Raw genomic sequence first — 27987 nt, forward strand, 5'->3', positions numbered from 1 at the left:
TACAATCCTAGACGGCGACCTAGTGCTGGAGCTTTGGCAGCAGGTTCCCCAGCCGGGGATCATGGGGGAGCACATTCTTCTTTGCTTGAAGGCCTGTTCCTGTTTGCATTCCCGCCGTTGCCACTACAAGTTATCAGTCAACACAGCCGGTGCGGGATGATCCTCGCTCCAGCAGGGCCGAGGCAAATCTTGTACCCGGACATTCTCCGCATGTCAGCGCTCCCTCCAGTCAAAACTACCAGTGGTCGCAGATCTTCTTGCCAGGGAAGGAGCCGCAATCCTATACCACGACCCAGGATCGCTGAACCTGAAGGCCTGGCTCCTGCAGCATTGGCGTTTGGTGGTTACAAGCTGCCTGTGGACTGCAGGGAGGTCCTCGCCAGGGCGTGTCGTCAACTGAAGTGTTACTGACACAAATGGAAGCATTTTGCGACTTGGTGCCGGTTGCAGAAGATTAACCCTCTGACGGTCACAGCCCCTAAAGTCCTGCCGTTCTTGTCTTTGGCTAAGTCGGGCTGGCGCACAACTCCATCAAGGTGTATCTGGCAGCTATCTCCCGCTACACCAGGTCTCCTCCGGTCTTCTTTGGTCGCACTGTCTAGTCAAGGAGTTCATCAAAGGACTGTTAAGTTTGTTCCCGCCGGTGAAAGCGCCTGCCCCGTCATGGGGACTCAACGTGGTGCTGACTAGGCCCCTGCCCCCCCGCCCCCCCCCATTCAAGCCGATGCATTAAGCTCTTCTCAAGTTCCTGTCTTGGAAGACCGCTTTCCTCGTGGCCATCACCTCTGCCAGGAGATTAGGTGAGATCCATGCCATGTCTTGCAAACAGCCTTATTTGACGATCCACAAGACGAGTGTTGCTGCAGACATACCCCTCCCTCATGCCCATGGTTCTGTCAGAATTTCATCTTAACGAACCCTTGGTTTTCCGACGCCATCATAGCCTGCTGGAAGGACTTTGCACTTGCTGGATGTGGCTCGAGCACTGAAGTTTGATCTGGCCCGCACAAAGTTTACACAAGACTTCTCAGCTTTTTGTGAACTTCCTGTGAACCATGGGAGGCTTTCTCCAAGGCTGTATCTCCAGGTGGCTCTCCGGCTGCATCACATGTTACCGGTTGGCAAACTACCACTGCCTGGCCGTCAGAGCCCATTCTACTAGAGCGATTGCTGCAACAAAGGCGTTCCTGTCTGTGTGCACCTGCTGGACATTTGCAGGGTTGCTACGTGGTGGTCTACGCACACCTTCACAAGATTGTACTGCGGCGACAGGGATTCCAGAGAGGAGTCTGCCCCGCAACCCGTTCACTTGACGGTGAGCCTGGTGAGGAGGTAAAAGTAATTGCTTCTGTTGAGCCTTGCCACCTTCTGTGGTTGTGTATGTACTGCTATGCATTCTTTGTTCATGAGCCTTTGTTCATGAGCAGGTGAATCCATGCCAGACCCCATGCTGGAGAAGGAACAAGTTGCTTATAACTATTGTTCTCCAGCATGGATTCACATGCAAACCCTCCCTCTGCAGCTGCTCTTGGTCATACTGCCACTTTACATACTTAGCAAATCTGAAGATGGCTGCCAGAGGAGGTGCTTAGGGATTGTGGCCCGTTACGACAGGGAGCTATGGTACAAGATGGCTCCCCTACTGGACTTCCTACCAGACAAGAGGGCGGAGGCCCTAGAGATTCTCCAGGAAGGTGAGGTGGCGTCGGACCACGCCATAATAGTGGCAACGGACATTGCCAACACCGTGTTTCGCCAGTTAGGCAACCTTGTTTGCCTTAGACGACGAGGCTGGCTCAAGGCGACAGACTTCTGTCAGGACGTGCAGACCAGGGTGTTGGACATGCCGTTCGACGGCAGCAACCTGTTTGGGAAAACGGTGGATGAGTCGCTGCAGGCCATCAAGGACGACAGACGGCCCGAGCCCTGGGAGTCCTTCAGCAATGACGGCCCTTTCGGAGCACCAGAGGCAGACAGGGGGTGTCCAAGGGATCAGGCGGTGGTTCCTCTACGTTACCGCCAGGCGGCCCGCTCCTCGTCCCAGGAGGCCTACAGAGGTCGCTGCAAACAATGAGGATCTCTTCGTCGCCAAGGCCGCCTCCAAGTAAGATTGAACCGGCTGTAGCGTCGGGCCCCCACCAAAGCACCCCGGTGGGATGCCGGCTGGCGAAGTTCATCAGCGTGTGGGAGTCCATCTCCACCGAACGTTGGGTGCTGGATGCCCCGGCCCACGGGCACACTCTTGAATTCCAAAAGAAGTGTCCCCCGCATTCCTCCCGTGACCAGGAAGGAAAATCACATCCCTCAACTGCTGTTGAGTTAAAGGCGATGCTCAAGAGTGCCATCGAGCTCGTCCCCAAGAGGCTCCGGGGCTCCGGAGTATACTCAAGATACTTCCTCGTCAGAAAGTAGACAGGCGGTTGGCGCCCCATCTTGGACCTACGTCAGTTGAACAAATGCATCAAGGCACAGAAGTTCAGGATGGTCACTCTCCAGCATGTGCTGGGACAGCTGGAGGAGGGAGACTTCCTATCGTTGTTGGATTTGGGGGGGGGGGTGCTTACTTCCACATCCCCATCCTAAAAGGACACCGAAAGTTCCTCAGATTCGTAGTTCAAGGACGCTGCTACCAATTCAGAGCTCTGCCATTCGGATTGAAGTCGGCACCCAGGGTGTTAACCAAGTGCCTAGCACCAGTGGCGGCGCCGCTGCGCCTGCAGGGATCCACGTCTACCCCTACCTGGACGACTGGCTCATCCGTGCAAGGACAAGAGAACTCGCTGTCGAGCACATGGCGAAGACTGTCCGCTTACTCTCGGAGCTGGGTTTCTCCATAAAGTACCCGAAATCCCATCTGGTTCCGTCGCAGGCAGCACTGTTTCTGGGAGCGAAGCTCGATGCAGTGGAACGATTGGCGTCTCCATCGGAGGAAAGGACGAAGGCCATTTTAGGGAAGGTCCAGCGCCTGCTAACCACGGACGTGGCCAGGGTGAGATCCATCAAGTCCCTCCTCGGAATGATGTCCTCATGCATTTACCTAGTGCGCCTGTGCAGGCTACTGATGCGTCCTCTACAAGAGTTCCTCGACGCCCGCTGGATGCAAGCCGCCGGCAACTTCGAAGACAAGATCCCGCTCAACAAGCTTTTCCGTCGGGCGATTCAGTGGTGGGGCACCCGTGCACACCTCATGGCAGGCACGGACTTCCAGACCCCGGCACATCAGGAGACGGTTATGACGGACGCATCCCTGGAGGGATGTGGTGCGCACACCGGAGATCTCCATGCAAGAGGCCTTTGGCTCCCGGAGGAGAGGTCTCTCCACATCCACATCAACATCTTTGAGCTCTGCGCTGTGTTCTGGGCGCTCAAGTCGTTCCGTCCCTCAAGGGCAAGGTCGTGAGGATCTTCACCGACGACACCACCACGATGTTCTACATCCGGAAGCAGGGTGGCACCAGATCCCCAGCCCTATCCAAGGAGGCCCAGGATCTGTGGCACTGGGCCGTCGGCCAGGGGATGTTTCTGGTTCCCTTCGATCTGGCAGGAATAAAAAACACAATCGCCGACTCACTCAGCAGGGAGCTGTGCTCGTGCCAAGAGTGGGAACTACGCCAGGACCAGGTGGATCGGCTCTTCCAATGATGGGGCAAACCCCAGATTGACCTGTTCGCGACGGCGACAGACTCCAAGTGCTAGAGGTTTGCCAGCAGGTTTCCCCAGCCGAGGAGCATGGGTGATGCTTTCTTGTTCCCCTGGAATGGCCTGTTCCTGTATGCGTTTCCTCCGTTGTCGCCGCTGCTGCTAGGACTCATCAGCCAGCTTAAGAGCTCCCAGTGCAGGATGATCCTCATCTCACCGGCGTGGCTGAGACAGATCTGGTTCCCGGACCTTCTGGACCTCTCAGCGTCCCCACCGGTCAAGCTGTCGACGGACACAGATCTTCTCTCCAGAGAGGGAGGCGCCATTCTTCAGCACGACCCGGAGTCGCTGAAATTGCAGGCCTGGCGCCTGCAGCACTAGAGTTTGGAGGGTACGATATCACGGCTGACTGCAGAGAGGTTCTTGCAAAGGCCAGGGTGTCCTCAATTCTCAAGTGCTACGTACCTAAGTGGAAGAGGTTCTCTGTCTGGTGCCATGCACAGAAGATCAACCCTCTACGGATTACAGCACCTCAAGTGCTACCATACCTACTGTTGCTGGCCAAAGCTGGACTAGCTCACGCTTCCGTCAAGATATATCTGGCAGCGATCTCCCGATATACCAGAACTACAGGACAGCCGTCCTTGTGGTCTCATCGACTGGTGAAGGAATTTATGAAGGGACTGTTCCGATCATTCCCGCCGGTGAAGGCTCCAGCCCCGGCATGGGAGCTCAATGTGGTGTTGACCAGGCTCATGGGGCCGCCATTTCAGCCCTTGCATTCGGCTCCGTTGAAGTTCCTGTCGTGGAAGACAGCGTTCTTGTGGCCATCACCTCTGCACAATGCGTGGGAGAGATTCAGGCCCTATCCTGCAAGCCTCCACACGATACGAGCGTGGTGCTGAGGACGCACCCCTCTTTCATGCCCAAGGTGCCGTCGGACTTCCATCTTAACAAGCCCTTGGTGTTCCCAGTTTTCTTTTCGTCGCCGGCCGAGAGGACTTTGCACTCGCTGGATGTAGCTAGAGCGCTAAAGTTATACGTGGACCGAACAGTTTTCGGAAGACATCACAACTGTTTGTGAAATTTGGACCTCTGAACCAAGGGAAGGCTCTCTCGAAGGCTTCCATTTCCAGATGGCTCTCCGGCTGCATCATGCACTGTAACCGGTTGGCCAACCGACCGTTGCCTGGCCGTCTGAGAGCCCATTCGACCAGAGCGATCGCTGCTACTACAGCGTTCTTGTCTGGTGTGCCCCTGCTGGACATCTGCAGGGCTGCTACGTGGAGGTCTACGCACACCTTCACGAGATTCTACTGCGTCGACCAGGATTCCAGGGAGGAGTCCAGAGTGGGCCAAGCAGTGCTGCGCAACCTGTTCGCCTGAGGGTTGGCCTGGTGAGGAGGTAAGAGTTGCTTGATGTTGAGTTTATGTAATGCTTAATGTTGAACCTCCTGTGGTTGTGCATGTGTGTACTGCTGTGTATTCTTATATTCATGAGCATGTAAATCCATGCCAGACCCCATGCTGGAGAAGGAACAAGTTACTTACCTGAAACTGTTCGCCAGCATGGGTCTGGCATGGATTCACATGTTAACCCTCCCTCCTTCCCCTCTGCGGCTCTTCACTTGGTCATACTGCCACTTTACGTGCTACCAAATCTGAGGATGGCTGCCAGGGGAGGGTCTTAGGGAGAGGGCAGTCATTGGCTGGGGTCAGTATGACCCAGAGATCAGTGATTGGTTACTACTAAGAAAGACCGATCAGAAACGAAACTGATGCTGATTTTTTTCTTAACGAGGATTCCCAGCCTGACGGAATATTCATGAGCATGTGAATCCATGCCAGACCCATGCTGGAGAACAGTTACAGGTAAGTAACTTGTTCCTTATGTTTTCACAAGAAATGTAGGCACTCGCGTCGGCTCTGCAAATCTATTTTTGAAAAAGGCCGGCAGGGGCTGAAACACGTGTAATTAGACAGGCAAATTTAACGTTACAGATGAGAATAAAATAGATCTGCATTTACGACTAAAAGGCGCAATGTCCTGGATTTTTCTGTATGCTTTCGTATATTTTTATTACTTTTGACAGGTTTTTCGTGTCTTACCGTCGATCCGGTGGCTTGCGACTGCTCAATGATTGTGAGGAACAGTGGGATGATTCCTGTCCCTACTTTGGATTTGGTCAAAACCATTTTTGTATTAATTTATTGTTGAATGAGTCGCTCAACAGACCAGCTGTAAAATTAAGCCCAGCATTTTTTAATCTCCATTTCTGGAGGTTTCCATACAGACACTGGGGTACGCTCTGAGGCCTCCTTTTCTGGAGCTTTCTGTACCAAGCCACGGCTTGAGGCCCCTCACAAGGGAGCTACACATACTGGGACGACACCAGAGGTTCCTCCTTTTTGAGGCTAAGGTCTGTACCGACAAAACTGAGAGACCTGTTCCTAAGGTCTTGTCTGTAAGGGTGATCCCTGTTTTCCCATGCTCATAGCGGTGATACTGGTTCTGTCAAGGGGACAAAGAGGACGGTCCTGCCTCTGTTACCGGCTCTGCTGAGGTTCCTCCCCTGTAGGCTATTGTTGTGGCCACCTCCAAGATGGCTAGCAAACATAGGTCCCCCCTCCCCCATTACCGGCTGTCGAGGATCCTTGTACAAGGCTAAAATGTTACTCTAAGTCCCCTGACCAGCTTGAGGAGATGATTGCCTCAGTTGCACATGTGATGCAGTTCTCTTCAGGCATCTACAAAATGGAGGCCCATCCCTAATGGTCCACGGTGGCCATTTTGGATTCTTCCCTTACACCTACGTTCTCGACGGCAGGTGCTGGTAATCTTAATTTTGGGGCTGAGCAGCCTTTTTCGCCTCGTGTGGAATGTAAATTTCTGATGTTTGTTAATCTGCTTAGAATCACATGCTGTGCATAGGTCCGACATCCAGTGGTCACTGCTGAGTATTGCATTTTGTTTTTCGTAGTCGAAAAGGGGACGTCGACAAGGTGTGTCTAACACTATCCCTATAGTGACGTGCGTTGTACCCAGAATCCCTCACGCGTCGAGGTCCCTCAGATTGTTTTTTTCCGCCCAGCTTATGGTCGCCTTACGCGGAGCTCCTAGAGAGACATTGCTAAACAATTACTACGGACCTCGGTCCTTAATATATACTTATTGTTAAAGATCCCTCCCCTCGACGTTGGCTGTGAAGCTGTTTCTCCGCCGAGCAAGTTTTCGACGGAGGAGAAGAGACGGAGGAGATCCTTCGGCGCTGCCGAACACGTGGCCAGGCCTCGCCGGCCAACATACAGTAGGGAGAGTGGGGGTTTCGAACTTTTACCTTCTCGTCGAGAATGTCTTTCTTTCTCCCCTATCTTTCCCTTGGGGTTGTTATCACCAGTTTTTATTGCCTCAGCTATGGAGAGGACACCTTTTAAGTTTTGCCCACGCTGTAGGGGCAAATACACTTGGAAGGACAAACACAAGCTCTGTAATCGTTGCTTGCCCCTCGATCATAAAGAGGACAGCTGCGCGGCCTGTAAACTCTTGAAACCAAGAAAGAACGGAAAGTTAAGAGGTGGGCGGTCTACGCGATGTCGAAGTCAGTTTCCTCACCCGCCGCCGCTGTTACAGAAAGTGACGAGGAGGGTGATAACTCGACGTCCGTTACGGAAGTCATTAACCCCCAGAAGGAGTGCTCGCGCTCCCCGACGTCCGTCCCCGACGGGCTCGGCTCACGCCCTGCTTATGGGGATGAACACCCCGGCGACAAGGACGCACACAGACCCCATAGGCCTAAGCACACAACCCACGGCTCTTCTTCGTCCAGGACGAAGGATCCACCAGCGCCGAAGGGGACGCAGGGCACTCCGGCGTCGACCTCAGACCGCAAGGGTCTCAAGCCCCAACCGCAAACGCAGCCGCGACCAGCGATTGGGCTTTTATCTAATACGGGCGCTACCCCAAAAACATCCGACGTAACGCTCCAGAGAGCGGCCGTCGAAAAACAACGCGCAACAACGCGCAACGCAGGCAACGCCGACTCCAGAACCCTCGACTGACGAACTCGTCGTCGAGAGTCTGGCGAGAATTGTTTCCGAGGACAAACGTAAGCGGACGACGAAACAGACGTCGAATACCGCACCCAAGGATATAGAAACGCCGAAAAAGCACAAGAGTAGCCAGGAACTGCCCCATCCATCTAAAGGCACTTCTGAACTACCGAAGGGCTTTTCTGAGGGCGACGGAAACATTTCGTCGACGTTGTGGGAGCGTTCGAAGCATTTTGAAGCCGAAAACACTGATTTCCCCCCTCTAGACTATTCAGGGGTTCCCCATGAGACCCTGGAAAGACTCCATTCTTGTATGGAAAAGATTGAGAGGTTTTTGGGTAGCCAAAACCCACCCACACCCAAAAGACCAAGAGAATGGACCCAGGATGACCCTAGGGTCAAGATTCCTAGGCTGTTTACCCCTTCTACAGATGCATATGACCTCACTGAAGAGGAGCAATACCTCCAGGAAGATGAGGAGTGTTTAGGTGGATAGGAAGAACTTGAGGAGGAGAGGTTGAGGAAGACCCTTACACTAGCGCAGGAGCTTTTGAAGAAGATACAGCTAACTCACAGCCCTGGCACTCCCCATCAGTGCAGCACTCGGACCCTGATGTCTTTCATCCTTCTCCTCCCAAGGACTCACCTATTGGGAACACCTCCCCCATAGATGACCAGCCTTCACTTAATGCACTATTGCGCAAGGCAGCAGCGCATTTTGAAATACACAGGGGAGACCCTTCCGGACATAGACTTTGTAGAAAAGGTTATTAAAGAAAAAGCCCCGGTCAGCCAGGCCATTCCGCTCCTGGCTTCTATAAAGAGAAGAATAACTCCTTCCCTTTCCAATCCGGCCTTAGTCAGAGGGGTCAACCCTCGGATAGAATAGCTCTTCAGCCCTTCGTCTTCTGACCCTTTGTACATCAGGGGACATTCTATCCCGGACTCTCTGGTAGTGACTAACACAAGAATGGGGGTACAACTATCTACTAGTGAGGCACCACCTGACAAAGAGGGCAAGAAGCTCTATGCACTTGGGAAGAGAATCATGACATCCGCCGACATCCGCCGCCTTCTCAACCAGGATCGCGAATAACAATTCCCTACTAGCTAGCTACGCAGATGCACAGTGGAGCAAGCTGCGCAGCGAAGCAGAGGACGCACCAGAACCCCTGCACTCACGCCTGTTGGCTACTATATCAGAGGGAACTCTTGTAAACCAGGGCATCGTAAAGAACTCCTTAGATGCCGCAGAGACAGCTGGCCGCTCCCTGGTTCAGGTAATACTTCTCAAACGCCATGTCTGGCTGCGCAATTCGGGATTTAAGCCAGAAACCCAGGCTTCCCTAATAAATAAGCCCATAGAGCAAACATATCTGTTTGGGAAAGCAGTTGATGAGGCCCTAGAACATGCGAAGGAGTTTGATACCATCAAGACCCTTGACCAAATTTCTAGGCCACCTAACAGACGCAGCAATGGCAATAGACGCTCCTTTCGTGGCCAACGCCAGCAGCAAAGCCAACAACAATTTTACTCTGCTACCAACTGGCCCTCTAACCAAAGCACCCAGTTCAGTCAAAGAGGCCAACGTCGTGGCAAAGGAAGAGGGCGCGGCTCCAGTCCAAAAGGCCCCACGCCCAATACCAACAAATGACCCAAAGATTCGGGTCCCCTCCCATGCATCACCGGTCGGGGGCCGGCTAACATCGTTCCTTTCAGCATGGGAGGGAATAACGTCAGACCGCTGGGTATTATCCACCATAGCCCACGGATACTGCATCGAATTCAACGGTTCCCCGAAATACAGACCCCCACGGAACCGACGCATGACACCGGAACACCTCACTATTCTTCAAGAAGTAGAAGAGCTACGGAAAAAAGAAGCTATAGAGGCTGTCCCCCTATCTCAGGTAACAGAAGGTATTTATTCAGTGTACTTCCTTGTACCCAAAAAGGACTTAACCATGCGCCCTGTATTAGATCTGCGCCCAGCGAACAGGTTTGTCAAACCCCAAAAGTTTCGTATGATGACCTTGCAGGAAATAATCCCACTGTTATCACAAGGGGATTACATGACAACACTAGACATGAAAGATGCATACTTTCATATTTTAATGTTGCCAGCGCACAGAAAATACTTCAGGTTCAAGATAGAGAACAAGCACTACCAGTTCAGAGTACTACCCTTCGGGATAGCATCTGCACCAAGGGTATTCACGAAAGTACTGGCAGTGGCAGCGGCCCACCTGCGCAGATTATCCATCCCGGTTTACCCGTACCTCGACGACTGGCTCATAACAGGGGATTCTTACGAAACATGCTTCTCCAATACCCAAAGGACCGTAGACCTTTTGTCCCAACTGGGCTTCTCTATCGAAAAGAAGTCCAGCTTAGACCCCAGCCAAATCAAAAAATTCCTAGGGGCTCTAATTCGAACAAAGGACGGCCTCGTCTTCCCCTCCAACGAGAGGGTCCAAAACATGCTGTTTCAGATCCCCCAATATGTGGCAGGTCGAGAGGTGACGGTACGCAAAGCAACGCGCTTGCTAGGGATGATGGCGTCCTGTATTTATTTGGTACCTCACGCGCGCCTGCGCATGCGCCCAATGCAAGAGTGGCTCTACAGCCAGTGGTGTCATGCCAGCGGACAATGCGACGATCTGGTGGTAGTCTTGCAGGCCTTGGTTCTCTCGCTACGGTGGTGGACAAAGGAAAACCTGTTATTAGGGAAAACTTTTGCCACACCCGCAGTGGAAGCCACTCTAACCACAGACGCATCCCTTACAGGATGGGGGGCTCACCTATCCCATCAGACTGCTCACGGAGTGTGGACTCCGAGCTTAGCATCCAAGCATATAAACCTGCTGGAACTATTAGCAGTGTTCAAAGCACTGAAAGCCTTTCAGTAACACTTACAAGGAAAGACAGTGATGGTCCTCACAGACAGCACCACAGCCATGCACTATCTCAACAAGCGAGGGGGCACTCACTCTCCAGGACTGTCCAAGCTGTTCCAGAATATATGGAAGTGGGCTCTCAAACACATGTTCCTACTATCACAACACGTACCAGGGGAACTCAATCTGCTAGCAGACAAACTCAGCAGAGACTTCCCCCTACCCAAAGAGTACGAATGGCAATTACACGAAAACATCGTCTTAGACGTCTTCACGCAATGGGGTTTCCCGGAAATAGACCTGTTCGCAACCCTGGAGAACTCACAATGCCAAAGTTACACCTCCAGGTACCCCCAGAACCAGTCCAAGGGAACGGTCTGTTGATTCAATGGTCGGGGAAATTTGTTTACGCCTTTCCCCCGACTCCCCTCCTCAACAAAGTGGTGCGCAAGATGCACCAAGAGCAGGTTACCATGATACTAGTAGCCCCAATGTGGGCCCGGCAGCCATGGTTCGCTCACTTGATGGAGATGTCCCCATCTCCCCCAATGAAACTTCCCTTCCCGTACAACATGCTGTCACAAGACACTGCATCCATGCCCTCAGACCATGAACTTAGCAGCCTGGCTCCTGAGATCATAGAATTTGGACATTTACATCTCCCTCAGAGATGTATGGACATCCTCAGGGAAGCCAGAAAACCTAATACTCGCCACTGCTATTCTAGCAAGTGGAAAAGATTTGTCATCTGGTGTAGAAGTAAGAACATCAACCCGGTTGACTGCTCTGCCACTAACATTATTCTGTACTTGACCCATTTACTGGATTCAGGTCTAGTGTTTAACTCCATTAAAGTCCACCTAGCGGCACTTTCTGCATACACCACTTCCCAACTTAGTGTCGTGGTGGAAGATACCAGTTATCAAGGCCTTTATGGAAGGGGTAAAAAGAATACACCCCCCGATAGCTAACCCAGCTCCCGGATGGGACTTAAACGTGGTACTTTCTAGACTCATGGGCACTCCTTTCGAACCCATAGCTATCACCTCCATTAGGAGAGTAAGTGAACTACAGGCTCTTTTTGTACTAGACCCCTTCGTATCAGTTCACAAGGATAAGGTGGTTCTTCGCACACACCCAAGGTTTGCACCAAAATTCATCTCAAAATTTCATGTAAACCAATCTATAGAACTACCAACGTTCTTTCAAAACCCTTCCAGCTTGGGAGAAAAAAAGTCTGCATACACTAGATGTACGCAGAGCTGTCATGTTCTACATGGAAAGAACCAGATCACTGAGAAAGACTAATCAGTTCTTTGTCTCGGTGGCAGCAGGAAGAGAAGGAGATGCAGTCTCTAAGTCCACTATATCTAGATGGATTGTACAATGCATCACTCTGTTTCTCTCTTTCTAAGAGAGAACTACCCTTCAAGCCAAGAGCACATTCCACTCGAGGCACTGGGGCTTCCATAGCATTCATTGCAAATGTTCCCCTTGAGTCCATCTGCAAAGCGGCTACCTGGAGTTCTGTGCACACCTTTACAAAACACTACTGTCTAGATGCACACTCTAGATCTGACTCCCAGGTGGGACAGGCAGTATTAAGACATCTTTTCTCTACTGTTCCTTCTCATAACCCACCGCCAACTCCGGGTACTGCTCGCTAGTCTATGCACAGCATGTGATTCTAAGCAGATTAACAAACATCGGAAGACAATGCATTACTTACCGTAAAAGCATTTCTGATGGTTGTATCTGCTTAGATTCACATGCGCCCGCCCTTCCTCCCCGCTCGGATGGAAGGAACATAGACATCCTCTACTATATTTCTCTTTTCTGTACTCACTCACGTCTAGAAGGCTCCCTCAGGGCAGAAAAATACAAACAGAGGGACCTCGACGCGTGAGGGATTGTGGGTACAACGCACGTCACTATAGGGATAGTGTTACAGACGCGCCTTGTCGACGTCCCCTTTTCGACTACGAAAAACAAAATGCAATACTCCGCAGTGACCACTGGATGTCGGACCTATGCACAGCATGTGAATCTAAGCAGATACAACCATCAGAAATGCTTTTACGGTAAGTAATGCATTGTCATCTGTTCCGCCCTTCTTATGACTGGCGTGCTCGGATGCCGCTACCACATACAGTCTCGCTTCCGCCTACTTCTGCTCCACTGGTCTATGCAGACCCGATTGGTGGGGGACCTTTCTGGCAACCATCCTCATTGCGTTCATCAGCGGTATGACCATTTGAGAGACCCCTGCCTATCCCAGCACCTAAACCTTCATCAGAGGATGTATTTTTCGGGAAATTTCAGAGGGTCATGCATTCTGACCCTATGAAAGAGTACTTTAAGGGTCTTTTCAAGGAAATCTACCCTGAACCTCAGCCTCCACCTTCCTCCTCGACTGCTCCAGCAGCGCCAGTGCTGGTTCCACCTCTTCATCAGTCCTCCTCTACCCCCGCTGTCTCCCATAGAGAAGACACTGGTAGAACAGGATGGCACTTTAAATCCTGTGGTGGCCCAGCTGTCGGCTCCCGAATCGCTGAATGGCCCTCAAGCTGATCAGGAGAGCGATGAGCACCCCCGCTCTGTCAGAGCATTCCATGACCGGGTTCTGGGTATGATGGCCCTCCTTGACATTCCAGTACCTGAGGCCCCTGCTCCGCATGAAGCGGTGCTTTCTCCCCTAGCTCCTGTTCCATCTTGGGCTGTTGGTGAATTGGCAGAATCTTCCATGACGGTCTCCCAAGACCTGATGTTCCTGGGTTTCCGTTGGAACATGATCGACTCCAGGGTTTCTTTGACGGCGAACAGGATTACAGATCTATTCGCCACATGTCAACTTTTCATCCAGTCGGAGCACATGATTGCTTGGTGGTTCCAGAAGCTTCTGGGCCTCATGGCATCGTGTACTTGCTCTTGCGTGTCTCTCAATGAGGCGTATGCAGCTAGTTCTTCGGAGCTATTGGTGTCAGGCTTTGAAATCGGATTCAAAGATGATTCCAGTACCATCCTGCATGATGGCGGACCTTCTATGGTGGTCCTCGGCCAACCATCTTACAGGGGGGTCCTCCTTTTAGGAGCCCTGCCCACAAGTGACGATTACCACAAACTCCTCCCTTCCAGGGTGGGGAGCAACTCCGATCATCTCCAGGTCTTCAATATATGGACGACGCCCAAGGACAGGCAGTTTCATATAAATTATTTGGAAGTCCTGTTTTTCTGGTGCTGAGAACTTTTCAACCATCCATCACGAACCGGGTGGTCCCGCGTCTGCACGGACAACTCAATGTTTGTTTTATATCAACAAGTGGGGTGGTACCAAGTCACCACCTCCTTGCCATTCAGATTTGGGAATGGGCCGTACAGCACGGCATTTGGCTGTACACATTCCGGGGCAGATCAATGTGACTGCAGACTCACTCAGCCGGCAGACAGTGGCCAGCTACGAGTGGAAACTGAACATGGAAGTCCTCTGGTTTTTCACCAGTGGGGCACTCCAGAAGTGGACCTTTTTGTGACTGCTACAGACAGGAAACGTCCTCTTTATGCTTCAAGGAACGGTCTCTGGGCCTTTTCTCTATGGGATGCTCTCGAGATCCCGTGGCACAACAGGAAGGCCTATGCCTTCCCGCCTCTTCCCCTGATTCATCGGTCACTCTGCAAGCTCAGGAATGCATCGAATTGCACTCCCTTGGTGGCAAGCCAGATTCTGGTTATCAGAACTTCAGTATCTGTCGATTTGTACTATCAGACTGCCATTGATTCCAACCTGCTTCACCAGTGCGATCAGCAGATGTTTCACCCTCCCCACAATCATTCAGCTTGGCGGCCTGGTGCCTGAATTCAAATCCCTAGCGCAGTTTAACCTGTCTGAAGACCATATGCGCGTTATCCAAGTGGCCTGGAAGCCTTCTACGAGGTCTCAGTATAGGAGCAAGTGGCTCCTGTTTTGTCACTGGTGTTTAGCGAAGCAGCTAGACCCCAGGCATGCTGTGATTGACAGTCCTTTTTGTTCATTTGTCATCTGGCTACTTCGGTCATTTTGTCTTGTCCTGTAGGACTTACTTGTCGGCTATTTCTGCCTACCTATCTGATGCCTGCTCCTTTTCTTTGATGAACCCAGTTATTAAAAGGCATTTAGCAGGATTGTTGCATCTTTTTCCACCTGTTCTCAATCCTCACCCAAAGCGGGATTTTAATATGGTTTTGACCACCTTTAAACCCATGGCTATGACTGATTTAAAGTACCTTTCTTGGAAGGTTGCTTTTTTGATTGCAGTGACTTCGGCAAGGTGAGTAAAAGAGCTTCAAGCTTTGTCCGTGGAACACCCATTCCTTAACTTTCAAAAGGATAAGGTTGTGCGTCGCACTGCTTCTTTCCTTCCTAAAGTAGTGATTGATTTTCATTTGAATCAATCTATCTCATTACCTGTCTTTTTTCCGAACCCGGCCTCGGTCGCCGAGAGGATTACACAATTTAGATGTCAGACGAGCTCTAAAGTTCTATCTGGACAGACCAACTGAACTCGGGGGCTCCTCAACTGTTTCGTTCGGAAGACCCAAAAGGGAAACCTGCTACGAATGCCTGATGGGTTGCCTCCTGTATTTCAGAAGCGTATACCATTCAGGGCTTTCAGCCTCCGAAGGGCATTCATGCCCATCTTGTACATGTCAAAGCGGCTGCTGTTGCCCTTCAAAATGTTTCCCTGGGAAACCATTGCCAAAGCACTTGGGCTTCCCCATCAGCTTTTTGTAAGCATCAATGCTTGGATCTCAACTCCAGGGCCGATGTTCAATTTGGCCATGCTTTTCTTAAGAACATTTTTCAGTAGGGAAGTTACATCCACCCATATTACCTGTGAAGAGTGCTTTGGAATCTCCCACAAGTATCGAGGAAAGGGGACAGGACGTAGGAGTAGTACAGTTAGTCACTGTAGTGACTACCTTACGCCTATTCCATGGTCCCCTTTCCTCCATACGCCCGCCTGCCGTCTCCTCTAATAAGTATCTTCTATTATTGCATAAATGGTCACAGACCTGGCGATTAAAAAAAAAAAAGGACTGAAGGGCGATGCGCAGGGCAGAGCTCACAAGGGTGGTTTTACGGTCGCATGCGGTACCCCACGTAAAAAGAGGACACCATTTTTTTGAATTTTTTATGCTTTTTATGAAAAGTGCCTTGGTGCCGTCCCGAAAAACAGAATGTCCCACAAGTATGGAGGAAAGGGGACTATGGACTAGGAGTATGGTAGTCACTACAGTGAGTAACTGTTATTCATGCAAATCCATGCCAGACCCCATGCTGGAGAAGCAACAAGTTACTTACCTGCAACTGTTCTCCAGCATGAGTCTGGCATGAATTCACAGGCGAACCTTCCTGCCCCTCTGTGACTCTTCTCTTGGTCCTACTGCCACTTTATGTGCTACCAAATCTGAAGATGGCTGCCAGAGGGGCTTAGAGTGCGGTCAATGGCTGGGGGAAGTATGACCCAGAGCTCAGTGATTGGCTTATAGGAGAAGGAAGACAGTTTAGAAACAAAACTGTTTGTTACCGAGGATTCCCAGCCTGGTTACAGAATATTCATGAGCATGTGACTCCATGCCAGACCAATGCTGGAGAACAGTTACAGGTGAACCTGTTCCTTCTGGGAACACCGGAACCCCAGGCACCTTGTGTGTAAACCTGCTACATATTAAAGACTGACCTGTTGCTCACTACACACTTTACTTTCTGCGCATGTCCCGGTCATAGACTTTTCAGGGCACCCTGCCCCATCCCCCTAAACAGATATTAATGGAGTTGTATTGAGGCATGAAATTCAGGGGTAGAGGGTCGTAGAAACGTGTGCTTTCAGTGGAGCAGTGCCTTGCATGACTCTTTAGGATAAACTTTGTTCAGCTCTAGAAGGTACGGATATCACAGGATTCTATGGGCGGTGAGCGATTTGATGAGGGGTTAGTCCAGTCCCTTTCTACACTGCATAACTGGTGCATGTTTGTGGAACCTGGTGGAAGGAATTTGTTTAACTATTTGCTTAACTGTTTGTTTTAAACAAGCTCTTTCTTTTTAGGTTGGCAAAAGCAGCTTTTGACGATGCCATTGCAGAACTGGATACACTGAACGAAGAAAGTTACAAGGACTCAACGCTTATCATGCAATTGTTACGTGATAACCTGACACTATGGACTTCAGACATGCAGGGAGATGGTAAGGAATTTTAATCTGAGCAACGTTTTAGGAATGGTTTGATCCCAACACAGTTTATGAAGTTACTGAATCTGGTGCAGTCATAAGTGTTCGTGTGGTTCTTTATTAAACCTTTACTGAGGAGAAACAACTCTGTAGTTTTTGCCTGCTTTAACCGATTACTATTGATTGCATTATTTGCTGAAATGTTTCAATCTTAGCTTTCTCTGGAATGTTGCCTGTCTTTCTCTTTACATGCCCTCAATTAAATACTATTGACCTAACCGCAAACCATAAGTGTATTACCAAGGATGTGCTCCTGGTTTCCTAATTATTCAGACCTCTGGCTAAATGTAAGCCATTGGAAGGAGAAACAATTGAACAACATCAGACCTTCCAAGATTTTGCTGTCTGAGATTTTTCCACAGCCCTCTGCTGAGGGATGTAAACCCTTATAAAGGCACGCATGTTTACAATCAACAGGGCAAACTCTCTTGTGTGGTAGTGGCAGAGCAGTCTGACCCAATTTAAGGGAGGGGAGAAGCAAGTAATGAAGTAGTTATTCCCAATAGATAAACTCTCCCCCCCTGAAAGAATACACTTGTGTTCTTAGAAATACCCTTAATTATTAAATGACACAGAAGATCTATACAGTCAAAGTGCTTTGGAGTAACCACAACACATGGCAGAACTGTTAAGGTTCTTAAAGACTTGCTTTTTACAACTTTCCCTCCATAACTTCCTATGTAACCCCTTTCTATTTCCTGTCTTTTTGAGGGGATGTAATAACCCCTTTCTATTTCCTGACTTTTTGAGGGGATGTAAAGTCTTCAGCCTCACTTCCATTTTTGCGCTCATGTTATGGAGAAACTGATCAGCCTTTAAGACAATTAGTACTGGAAACATTGTTTCCCTTTTGATTTTTACAATTGCACACAGCACCTTATTCTATATCACCAACGTTTTACACAGTATTTTTGGTTCCTATTATGTGCCTAAAGACAAGCTGGAGGCAGCAGCTATGTTTTTACTGTTTCATTAATTTTAATTTGCACATTCAAGTGTACATCTTCTGGCTACCAAATGTGGCTAGTGCACTAAAATGGCTGTGCCACAATATTTTCACTTTGGGGGGGGATTGGGTCCTCCGACGTATTCCATATCTATGACAGTAATCGCCACATCTGGGCTGCTTTGGAAAAACTTCCGGCTCCTAAATCGATACGCCGTCCTCGAGGGCCTCCGTCGAGCCGACATCACCGGATGTTATAAGTAGGACGCACGTAGCCTCAGTTCCATTCTTTCTGCGTGTGTGTTTGCTTCGGAGAGCTCGGCGTGCCTAGATTCTACTGAATCCTGTTCATTCGGTTCTTCGAAACCGGTTTCTTCATTGAACTTGGTATCTCTTTGGGATTTGGATGACTGTCGACTGCCAATTGCTCACATCAGGCCTTGCGGGAGCGTAAGAAGCAGCTGTTGGTCGGTAAGGTAGCCAAGCCACGGAAGTCGCATTCCACTGGTCTTTCGATGAACGATTCGAGGGGCAACTCTCCGCTTCGTCGTCATGACTCTGGGGGTTCTCGGTCTGGGAGTCGGTCCTGACATTCCTCTAGGAAGCGCCGTCACAGGTCACCTTCCACGTCCGAGGACTCCGCCCGTTGGCGGGTTGCTTGTGCCAACAAGCATTTCCCTCCTGAGGAATGGGATTCCTTCCGAAAGGCCATGTTGGTGATTTTTTATATATTTTTTTTTCTCCAATCGCAGGGCTCCTGTCCGCGCCGTCTGAGGACGCCGGCCGTGGCTGTACTAGAGACACTGCTCGTCCGCCTTCGGGCTCGAGCAGTTGTCGTGACCACCGGGCGCCTTCGAGGTCCCGGTCGGACAAGGATGGTCGCTCTACGCATGCCCGTTCCAGGTCTGGGTCCTCCACGCCCTCGAGACCGCGAGAACCTGTAAAGTCTTCGAAGACATAGACGCCTGCGGCACCAAGGTTGTCGACGGATTCTCTCATGCCTCCGCCCCCGAGGAAGTTGTCGGCACCCAGGCTGTCGAGACACGCTCAGGGCTCTGCCCTCGAGGCCTGTGTCGACTCCGTTGAAGCTGTCGGCGCCACACTCGACTCCGATTCAGTCAACGCCTTTCGATGCGGCTTTGTCGGAGGTTCCCTGTGGTATGGTGGAACCCCCCCTCCCCCAGAAAGGCTCTGGCCACGGTTAAACATGTCTGTTATTTTTTCTGTACCCTCCTTCCGTCCTCTGGATTATTTTTCTGAGGTGGATGAGGGGTCTGAGGAAGATGAGGTTTCTGCAGAGGTTCCTGATGACCTTCTTTCTGGTCATAGCCAACTTGAAGACCTGCGTCAGTCGTTGCACAACGCCAGTGGTCTAGACGCCTCTCCGGAGGTGGAGTTTGGTAGGCCTAAGTCTGGCACGCATGCCGAGTCCTCATATCGGCGCATGATGTTGGTCACAGATTACCTGTGTTGGTCTCTCCCCTCCCCCTGGGGATTTTCAGCAGGATGACCAACTGACCCGGTGCTGCCATTCCATACGGCCTTGCAGAGAAGGGTGGCTGTGGCTTGGACTTCTCCGGAGAGTCTCCCGGCAGTGAGCAAGTCCTTGCCGAAGAAATGTCACCCAGCCAGTGGCGACCCCTGCTACTTGCCCACACACCCTACTCGGGAGAGTTTGGTGGTGCAGGCGGCTACGGCCCCCGCAAAGCAGGCGTCGTACCCTACCATCCCTCCTGATGGGGGCGACAAACGTTTTGACGGCTTGGCGAAGGTGTTTTCTTCTGGGGGTTTGGCGCTTCAGGCTGAAAACTCAGTTTGTGCTTTGTCTCATTTCATGCACACTCTGTGGAACTGTATCTCCTTAGCGGCTGATCGTATTTCCTGAAGGGGAGGAACGGGATGTTTTCTTGCTATCGTGCAGGATGGCAAGGACGCCATGTGAGTCCTTTCAGTCTGGTCTGGACATGGTTGATTGCGTCAGCAGGTCCATGGCGTCGAGCACCGTAATACGCAAGTTTGCATGGTTCCGGAAGTCGGGGTTTGCGCCTGATGTGAAAGCTCGACTCCTCAACATGCCCTTTGTTGGTGCACATCTTTTTGGCAGCAAGGCTGATGAGAGGTTGCAGACCTCTAAAGCTGCAGCAAAGTCGTTTGGCGCTGCAGTACACCAACCTCTGCCTTTTTGTCCTAGGGGACAGCAATGGAGGGGAGGTGCCCTTCGATATTACTCGTCCTTTAGTAAATCGAGAGGAGCTGCTAGTCAAAGGGGCCACCGTAGGACTGCCAGAGGTGGACAACAGGGTACTCAAGATGCCAAGGCCGCTCAGGCTGTTGCCTCTTTGCCCTCAGGCACTGCCGCAGCCGCTTCAGCTTAGTCATGAGGCCATGTCCCATGGTTCGCCGGTTGGGGGGGAAGACTGGCGCAACATCTTGGAGAGTGGCGTGCCATTACTTCAGATGTGTGGGTTCTGGAGATCATAGCCCACGACTACTGTCTTCCTTTCCGGCATGGGTCTCGCGACAATCCACCAGGGAATCTTTGAAGAGTCCGGATCCGATCCTTGCACAGGAAATTCAATCCCTGCTTTAGAAAGGTGCCATAGAACTGGTGCCTGTAGTGGAGAGGAGCAAGGGATGGTATTCCCCTTATTTTTTTATTTCGAAGAAAGACTGGGGATTGAGAACCATTTTGGATTTACGTGGTTTGAGCAAACTCCTCAGGAAGGACAAGTTCAAGATGGTTACTCTTTCTGAAGTCCTCCAGGCCCTTCAACTTCAGGACTGGTTGGTGTCCCTCGACCTCAAGGAAGCTTCATGTGTCGATCCATCCAAAGCACAAGAAATACCTGACGTTCGCGGTTGGTGACTCACACTTTCAGTTTCGGGTCCTGCCGTTCGGATTGACCTCCACCCAGAGGGTCTTCACCAAGCTCATGGTGGTGGTAGCGTATCTCATCAAAGGGGATTCACGTCTAACCCTACCTGGATGATTGGTTGATCAGGGCGCGCTCACCTGAGCAAGTCCTGGATCATATGTCTGTCACCTGCCACTCCCTTCACACGCTGGGCTTCTCCCTCAACTTGAAGTCCCAGTTGACGCCAACACAGCGGCTCCAGTACATCGGAGCAGTGCTCAACACATCCCAGGGGCAGCGTTTCCCTCCCCAGGTGAGGGCTCTTCACATTCAGGAGATGGTGCACGAGTTTCAACTTTCCCAGACGCTCCCGGCGTTCGAGTTCTTGAGGTTGCTCGGCCTCATGGCATCCTGCCTTCTTCTGGTGCCAGAGGCCAGGTTGCGGATGAGATCTCTGCAATTGGCCCTCAAGCTCCAGTGGTCAGTCCTCCGGCGGGATGTCGGACCTCATTCAGGTGGCGCTCTCGGTCGCCCAGGACCTTCAGTGGTGGTCTGTCGAAGGCAATCTGATGGGGTGGGGGGGGGGGCTCCATTTTGGCTGCCCTGGCAGGAGGTGACTATCGTGACGGACGCATCCCTCATGGGATGGGCAGCTTATGCCAACGAGTTGACGGTCAGCGGTTGTTCTCCGGAATCCAGACTCCATTTCAATCTGTTGGAGATGCGGGCCGTCGGGCTTGCCCTGAAGGCTTTTCTGCTGACTGTGCGAGGGGGGGGAAATGTCCTGATTCTGACGAACAACACAGTGGCCATGCACTACCTCAACAAAAAAAGGGGGGGGGGGGCAGGGTCACTTCCTCTGTGAAGGGAGGCAATGCAGCTTGTGTTCTGGGCCATCCAGCAGGAAGTTTCGATCTAGGCAGTTCATCTGGCCGGAGACTAACGAGACGGCGGATGCTCTGAGCAGGCAGAGCACGAGCTCTCACGCGCGGGAGCTGGCTCTGGAGATTCTCCTGGAGATCTTCGCCCTTTGGGGGACCCCTCAAGTGGATCGCTTCGCCTCCGGTGTCAACCGTAAGTCCGAAAGGTTCTTCTCGCGGGAATTTTCTCCAAAAGGAGCCTTAGGAGAAGCGTTTGTGGTGGAGTGGTCCTTCCCACTGCTGTGCGCGTTTCCTCCAGTCCCTGTCATGATGCAAGTGCTGCGGAGGCTCCTGGATGATCCTCATTGCTCGGGCGTGGGCCCGGAGGATGTGGTACCCGTACCTTCTCTACTTGTCCATCTGCCCTCCACGTCGTCTTCCCTACCGAGACGATCTGCTCTCACGGGAGGGGGGGTGTCAGGTTCTCCATTTAGAGGTCAGGTCCCTCAACCTTCATGCTTGGCTTCTGAAAGGTTGAGGTTCAAGGATTGGGACCTCCCTGAAGACGTGATGGAGGTGTTGCTTTCGGACAGACTGCCGGCAACTAAGTCCCTGTGCCGTTGCCGACAGTTCTGCGACTGGTGCAGGGTTCAGAATGTGGATCCTTTTTCATGTGACATTCCTGTGGTTCTGTCTTTTTTTGCTTTCGTTGGCCCACGGGGGCCTGCAAGTGGGTACTGTTAAAGGTTACCTGGCGGCGCTGTCTATATTTAAGCGCTCGTCTGAGGAGTGTTCCTATTTCAAAATTCCTTTAATTTCTCAGTTTCGCAAAGGACTCACTAATGTGTTTCCGCCGTCACCTTTCCAGATGCATGGTTGGGATTTGAACCTTGTTCTGAAATTCCTTATGGGTGCTCCGTTTACAATCTTGTCCTTTGAGGCTGTTCACCCTTAAAACTGTTTAGTTGCGGTCGCAGAGTGAGTGAGTTGCAGGCACTTCCAGTTAAGCCACCCTTCAATGTGTTTCATAAGGACAGGGTTGTCCTTAGAGTTAGTCCGTTCTTTCTTCCAAAGGTGGTGTCGGAATTTCATTTAAGCCAGGTTGTTCTTCCTGCATTTTATCCTCCTCCACATCCTGGTAAGGAAGAGGAGAGGCTCCACAGGTTGGATCCTAGGAGAGCTTTACGTTGCGACATTTCACGCATGTCCCGGGTCAGAGTGGACGATCGGCTCTTTATTGGTTATGCTGGAATTTCGTTTGGGACAAGCTGTGACTAAGCAGACTTTGTCTAGATGGATTATCTTTGCAATTCTCCAGCATTGGATCTTTCATGGATTCACATGCTTAGAATATTCCCCGTCAGACTGGGACCCCTCGGTACACATAGCCTTTTCCTATAGGAAAACTTGACACTTTTGTGTCCTATCTACGTCCTTTTAGGACCCGCCTACGCATATACGTCCCTGTATAAGAAGGCCCGCCCCCACGGCTCCCCTTCAGATTTCAACCGTCTCCAAAGTAGTGGGATCTCCTTGCGGCGTCTTACTATTTTGTACAAGGTTGTGTACCTGGAGTTGGAAAAGCGCTGTTCCGTCCGTGTGCGGCTTGAAAAAAGTTTACGAGGGGGACGGACATATGGATTGTATATACTGTCTCCACCCTCATTATTCGGCTGATGACTGCGACATATGCAAAGGGTTTTCTCAAAAGACCCTTAGAGACCGAAATCGACGGCTGGTGGCATGGCTGAATGATGGAGCGGGGGCATACCCCCCTTCGGAGGTAGGCTCCACACAATCGGCGAAAACATCACACCGCGCTGCCTCGTCGGAACCACCGGCGAAGTAATCTCGACCGACGGAAAAAGAATCATCTCGGAGTCATTCAGCTAGAGAATCCTTGTCAAAAAAAATCCTCAACTTCATCAAAAAAGCATGACAAGGAAAGGCCAAAACCCTCCTCGGGCGATTACCATAGATCGACCACGAGTCGAGTAAAGGCAAGCCAGGTGTGGAAAAGGTGGGACCGCCTAAACCACCTGCTAAGTCACCGTCGACGACGGCGGTCCAGTCATCGGCCCCCACCCGGCCACTGACGCAGGTGGTATCCACCGCCCCACCGACTGCGACGGTGGCCTCGTTAACGGAGGTTCTACAGGAAGCCTGGAGGCCTGAAGTTTTTGATCCGATCGCCCCGGATACTTTACTGCAAGAACGGGCCGTGTCGCTGTCCTTGGAGGACGACGAGAGCGGGAGAATAGCTGGCCCGGCAGACCTCGGACTACGAGTGGTTGACAAGTCGTCGGCGAGGGGATCCGGTGTTCCGGTATCCGCCCCTCTTCTCAATCTGTTTTGTCGTTGGAGATTCTGTCCACGCTTCAGTCTTTAGTACAGTCGTTGGACTAGAGACTACCTCAGGTAAACCTGCCACAGTCACCCGTCGACGAGCCGGGCCCGTCCCATCCACCGACGCACTTACGCACGCCAATCTCACACCACTGGCACCCCAAGAGGAAGGTGAGCTGCCAGATTCGGGGTAACCAAACTAACCAATTGCACAAACAATTTCCCCCTCTGCATACACCTCTCAAACTCTAACCAAACACATCCACAAACCTACAGCACAACTAACCGCACAAACTTCACTACATGGCAACAACAAAACAAAAACAGACTTGCACAACAGCACACGCTGACTACCAGCCGCAAACACCCCAGGCCCAGCCAACGGACCCACAGGGCTGAGGCCGCCAACAGCACATCACTGCTCTCTTGCACTGTTCCAGCTTCCTCCCACTAACCCCCGTTCCCCCCTTCCTTTTTCAGAGCGCCAGGGGACCACTCCGGTGGTAGTGCGTGGTACACATGTCCTTTAACATTAACATAGAGTCCCATTCTCGACCTACGATGACTAAACAAGTAAATAATGTCCCAGAAGCTCAGGATGGTCACTCTGAAGCACATGCTCGGCCAGCTGGAGGAGGGAGACATTGTTGGATCTAGAGGACGCATGCTTCTACGTCCCCATAAACCAAGGACACCGCAAGTTTCTGCGCTTCGTCATTCAAGGGAAGCATTACCAGTTCAAGGCTCTTCATTTCGGATTGAAGTCCGCACCCAGAGTCTTCAAGTGCCTAGCTCTGGTGGCGGCCCATCTACGACTGCAAGAGATCCATGTGTACCCTTACCTGGACGACTGGCTTATTTGGGCTAGATCAAGGGACATTGTTGTCGACCACACAGCGCGGACTGCCCGCTTGCTGACAGAACCTGGGTTCTCTGTGAATTATGCAAAGTCTTGTTAGTCTTCATTGCAGAATGCGCTGTTCCTGGGATCCAGGCTCAACAGTGTCCTGCCTGGCATCACCATCAGAGGATAGCGGCCATCTTCGGTAAAGTGCAACGGCTGTTAGCACTGAGGGTCGCCACAGTGAGGACATAAAGTCTCTACTCGGCATGTCTACCTGATTCGGCTCTGCAGGCTGTGGATGCGCCTTATACAAGAGTTCCTCGACACCCATTCGGTCCAGGTGTCTGCAGGCTTCTGGGACAGGATCACGCGCGACGATTTCCACCGAGCGATCAGGTGGTGGGGAGTGCGCTTCAATATCACCGAAGGCACGGACTTCCAGAGCCCCCGCATACCAGGAGACTGTCACAATGGATGCTTCCGTGGAAGGATGAGGAGCCCACACCGGACGTCTTCACGCCAGAAACCTGTGGCTGCCGGAGGAGAAGGTGCTACACATAGTTCTGGAACTACAGGTGGTGTTTTTGGCCCTTAAATCGTTTCTGCCTTCCCTCAAGGGCAAGGCGGTGAGGGTCTTCACTGACAATAGCACAATGGTTTACATCCCAAAACAGGGGGCACCAGATCCCAGTGCTCTCCAAAGAGGTGTGGGATTTATGGCACTGGGCCATTACCCAGGGGGGGATGTTCCTCATTCCGTTTCACCTGGCGGGAGTGAAGAACACCGTCGCCGACTCTCTCAGCTGGAAACTGCGCTCTTGCCACGAGTGGGAGCTTCGGCAGGACCAAGTGGACAACCTTTTCCTCAAATGGGCAGTCCCCAGGTCGATCTGTTTGCGAAGGCTGCAAACACTAAGTGCCAGAGGTTTGCCAGAAGATTCCCGCAGCCGTGGAGCATGGTGGGGGCATATTTTCTTTCCCTTGGGAAGGCCTGTTCCCTCCGTTGCTGCTTGAGTCATCCGTCAACTCTGATAGTACCAGTGCCGGATGATCCTCGTTGCACAAGCGTGGCTGAGGCAGATCTGGTACCCAGACCATCTCAGCATGTCTGCATCGCCTCCAATCAAGCTGCCAGTGGTCGTGAATCTTCTCGCCAGGGATGGAGGTACAGTTCTGCACCACGGCCCGGTGTCTGAACCTGATGGACTGGCTCCTGCAGCGTTGGAGTTCGGGTGCTATGATCTTCTTTTAGGGCGTCATCTACTTTAAGATGCTGCAGACACAAATGGAAGCGCTTTGCAATTTGGTGCTGTTCCAAGAAGATCAACCCTCTGAGGGTCACAGCCCCTCAAGTACTTCCATATTTACTGTCATTAGCTAAATCGGGGCTGGCTCACGCCTCCAAGGTTCATCTGGCTGCTATACACCAGATCTGTGACGGTCTTCACTATGGTTGCACCGTCTAGTTGAGGAATTCATCAAGGGACTGTTCCGCTCGTTCCCGCCAGTGAAGGCTACAAATCTGAGGATGGCTGCCAGAGGAGGTGCTTGGGTGGAGGGCAGTCAGGCCCAGAGCTCAGTGATTGGTTTATAGTAGGAAGACCGTTAAGAAACTGTTTTATCTTTTGCCAAGGATTCCCAGCCGGACGATGGGGAATATTCATGGGCATGTGAATCCATGCCAGAAACATGCTAAACGGTCAATAAAATTATATTATAAATTCACTGAATAATTTGTCGATATTCTTTTGGTTGTAACACTGTTTCTGAGGCTTGTGGAATCTGCTTAGATCACATGCTGTGCATAGGCCGACATCTAGTGGAAGCTGCAGAGTATTAGTTTGTTTTTCGAAACTCGTAAATTGGCGTTGACACAGGGCGTGCCAGTAATGCTATCCCTAGTGTGACGTCCACTGTACCCATGATCCCTCACGCGTCTAGGACCCTCAGATTGTTTTCTTCCGCCATACTTGTCAGAAGCATTCCGCGGAGTTCCCTGGCTTTTAGCCATAATTTTGCAAATAGTATATTTCCCCGACATTCCCACATCGAGTCACCGAATTTCGAAGCTCGATGCCGGCCCGGAGAAGAAAACCGTCGAGAGCTGCACGATGGACTTTGGGCCTTGGAAGGCCTCTGGCCTCGGCCCAGGCCTTGAAAGGCCTCTGGCCTCGGCCCTTCAAGTAGGGAGAGTGGGGGGTGGTACATACTCTACACTCACATATTTATATATATTTCTACACACACTAGCCCGCTGCCACAGGGTCCGTATGGATGGTACCCCTTTCCAATTTTGCCCCAAGTGCAACCGCAAGTACCCTTGGGTTGACGGACACGCTTCCTGTAACCTCTGCTTGCCGAGGGACCACCCCGAGGTGAACTGCAAAGCGCGTAGCCGGTTTAAGGCTAATGCTCTAAAGGACACTTTAGACCAAACGTTCGGCCCACCACGCCAGGCAACGAGAGGCCATGGAAGCGGAGGGCACATTCAGTGATACTATTGGACGGCGAGGGCAACGTGGCGTCGAAAGACAGCCAAGCGCAAGTCCCCGACCTCGGAAGGTTGTCCGGCAGGGCAGCTATGGGGCGCACACCCGGCGACACGAGCGCTACCCACAGCACTTCCACTAAACACAAGTCCAACCGAGACTCGACGCATGTGTCGAGTTCTCGGAAAGAGGCACACAAAGAACTGTCCACCGAATCGGTGTCCTGGGCGTTCTCTGTCAAGATCGCCGCATGACACCAGGCAACCATCCAGTGTTGCCAAGAGTGCCTCACTCACCAAAGTTATGGAGGTACGATCATTGGAAGACTAAGCCGACCTCCATCCCCAGGCCGCGCTCCAGGAGTCAGCGTCAGCAGACTGCTCGACGCCTGCTCCGGATCCCAATGTCCTCACTCTAAGGATAGGGAGGCTCTACCCCCGAATCTCGGCTCCAGACGTCGAAAAGCTCTGAGAAGGTGACGCCTGGGAAGCACTCTTCCACTCATGGGGAGGGGGGGGAAACAGCAGAAGAAAAGATCTCGGCCTTCTTCTGCACCTCTGCTGCATAAAGACAGTGCTAAGTCTTCTGATAAACAGCTAACCAAGACCCCTGCACAAACCCCTAAATCCAGTCAGGTCATAGCAGGGAAACACTCCTAGGAAAGGGTTATCCCCAGCTCCAAAGAATGGTCCAGTGAGGATATAGACAGTTATGTCTAGAATGTCATCACTAGCAGACTTCTATGCCAAGAACCCAGAGCACTTCCTCTCCTATACTCCTGACGGGGCTACTCCC

General features: G+C 51.6%; 1 protein-coding gene across 2 annotated transcripts in view; it reads left to right on the forward strand.

Moving 5' to 3' along the window:
- Nucleotides 1-27987, forward strand: part of LOC138488459 (14-3-3 protein epsilon) — a 322040-nt gene that overhangs the window by 226095 nt on the left and 67958 nt on the right. For both annotated transcript variants that reach the window (XM_069615433.1, XM_069615434.1), the window contains exon 5: nucleotides 16671-16807. In XM_069615433.1, the coding sequence (XP_069471534.1) occupies nucleotides 16671-16807 (137 nt within the window). The remainder of the gene's footprint in view (nucleotides 1-16670; nucleotides 16808-27987) is intronic.

The sequence above is a fragment of the Ambystoma mexicanum genome, chromosome 9 (assembly GCF_040938575.1).
Source record: "Ambystoma mexicanum isolate Mex_15411 chromosome 9, UKY_AmexF1_1, whole genome shotgun sequence".
Taxonomy (NCBI): domain Eukaryota; kingdom Metazoa; phylum Chordata; class Amphibia; order Caudata; family Ambystomatidae; genus Ambystoma; species Ambystoma mexicanum.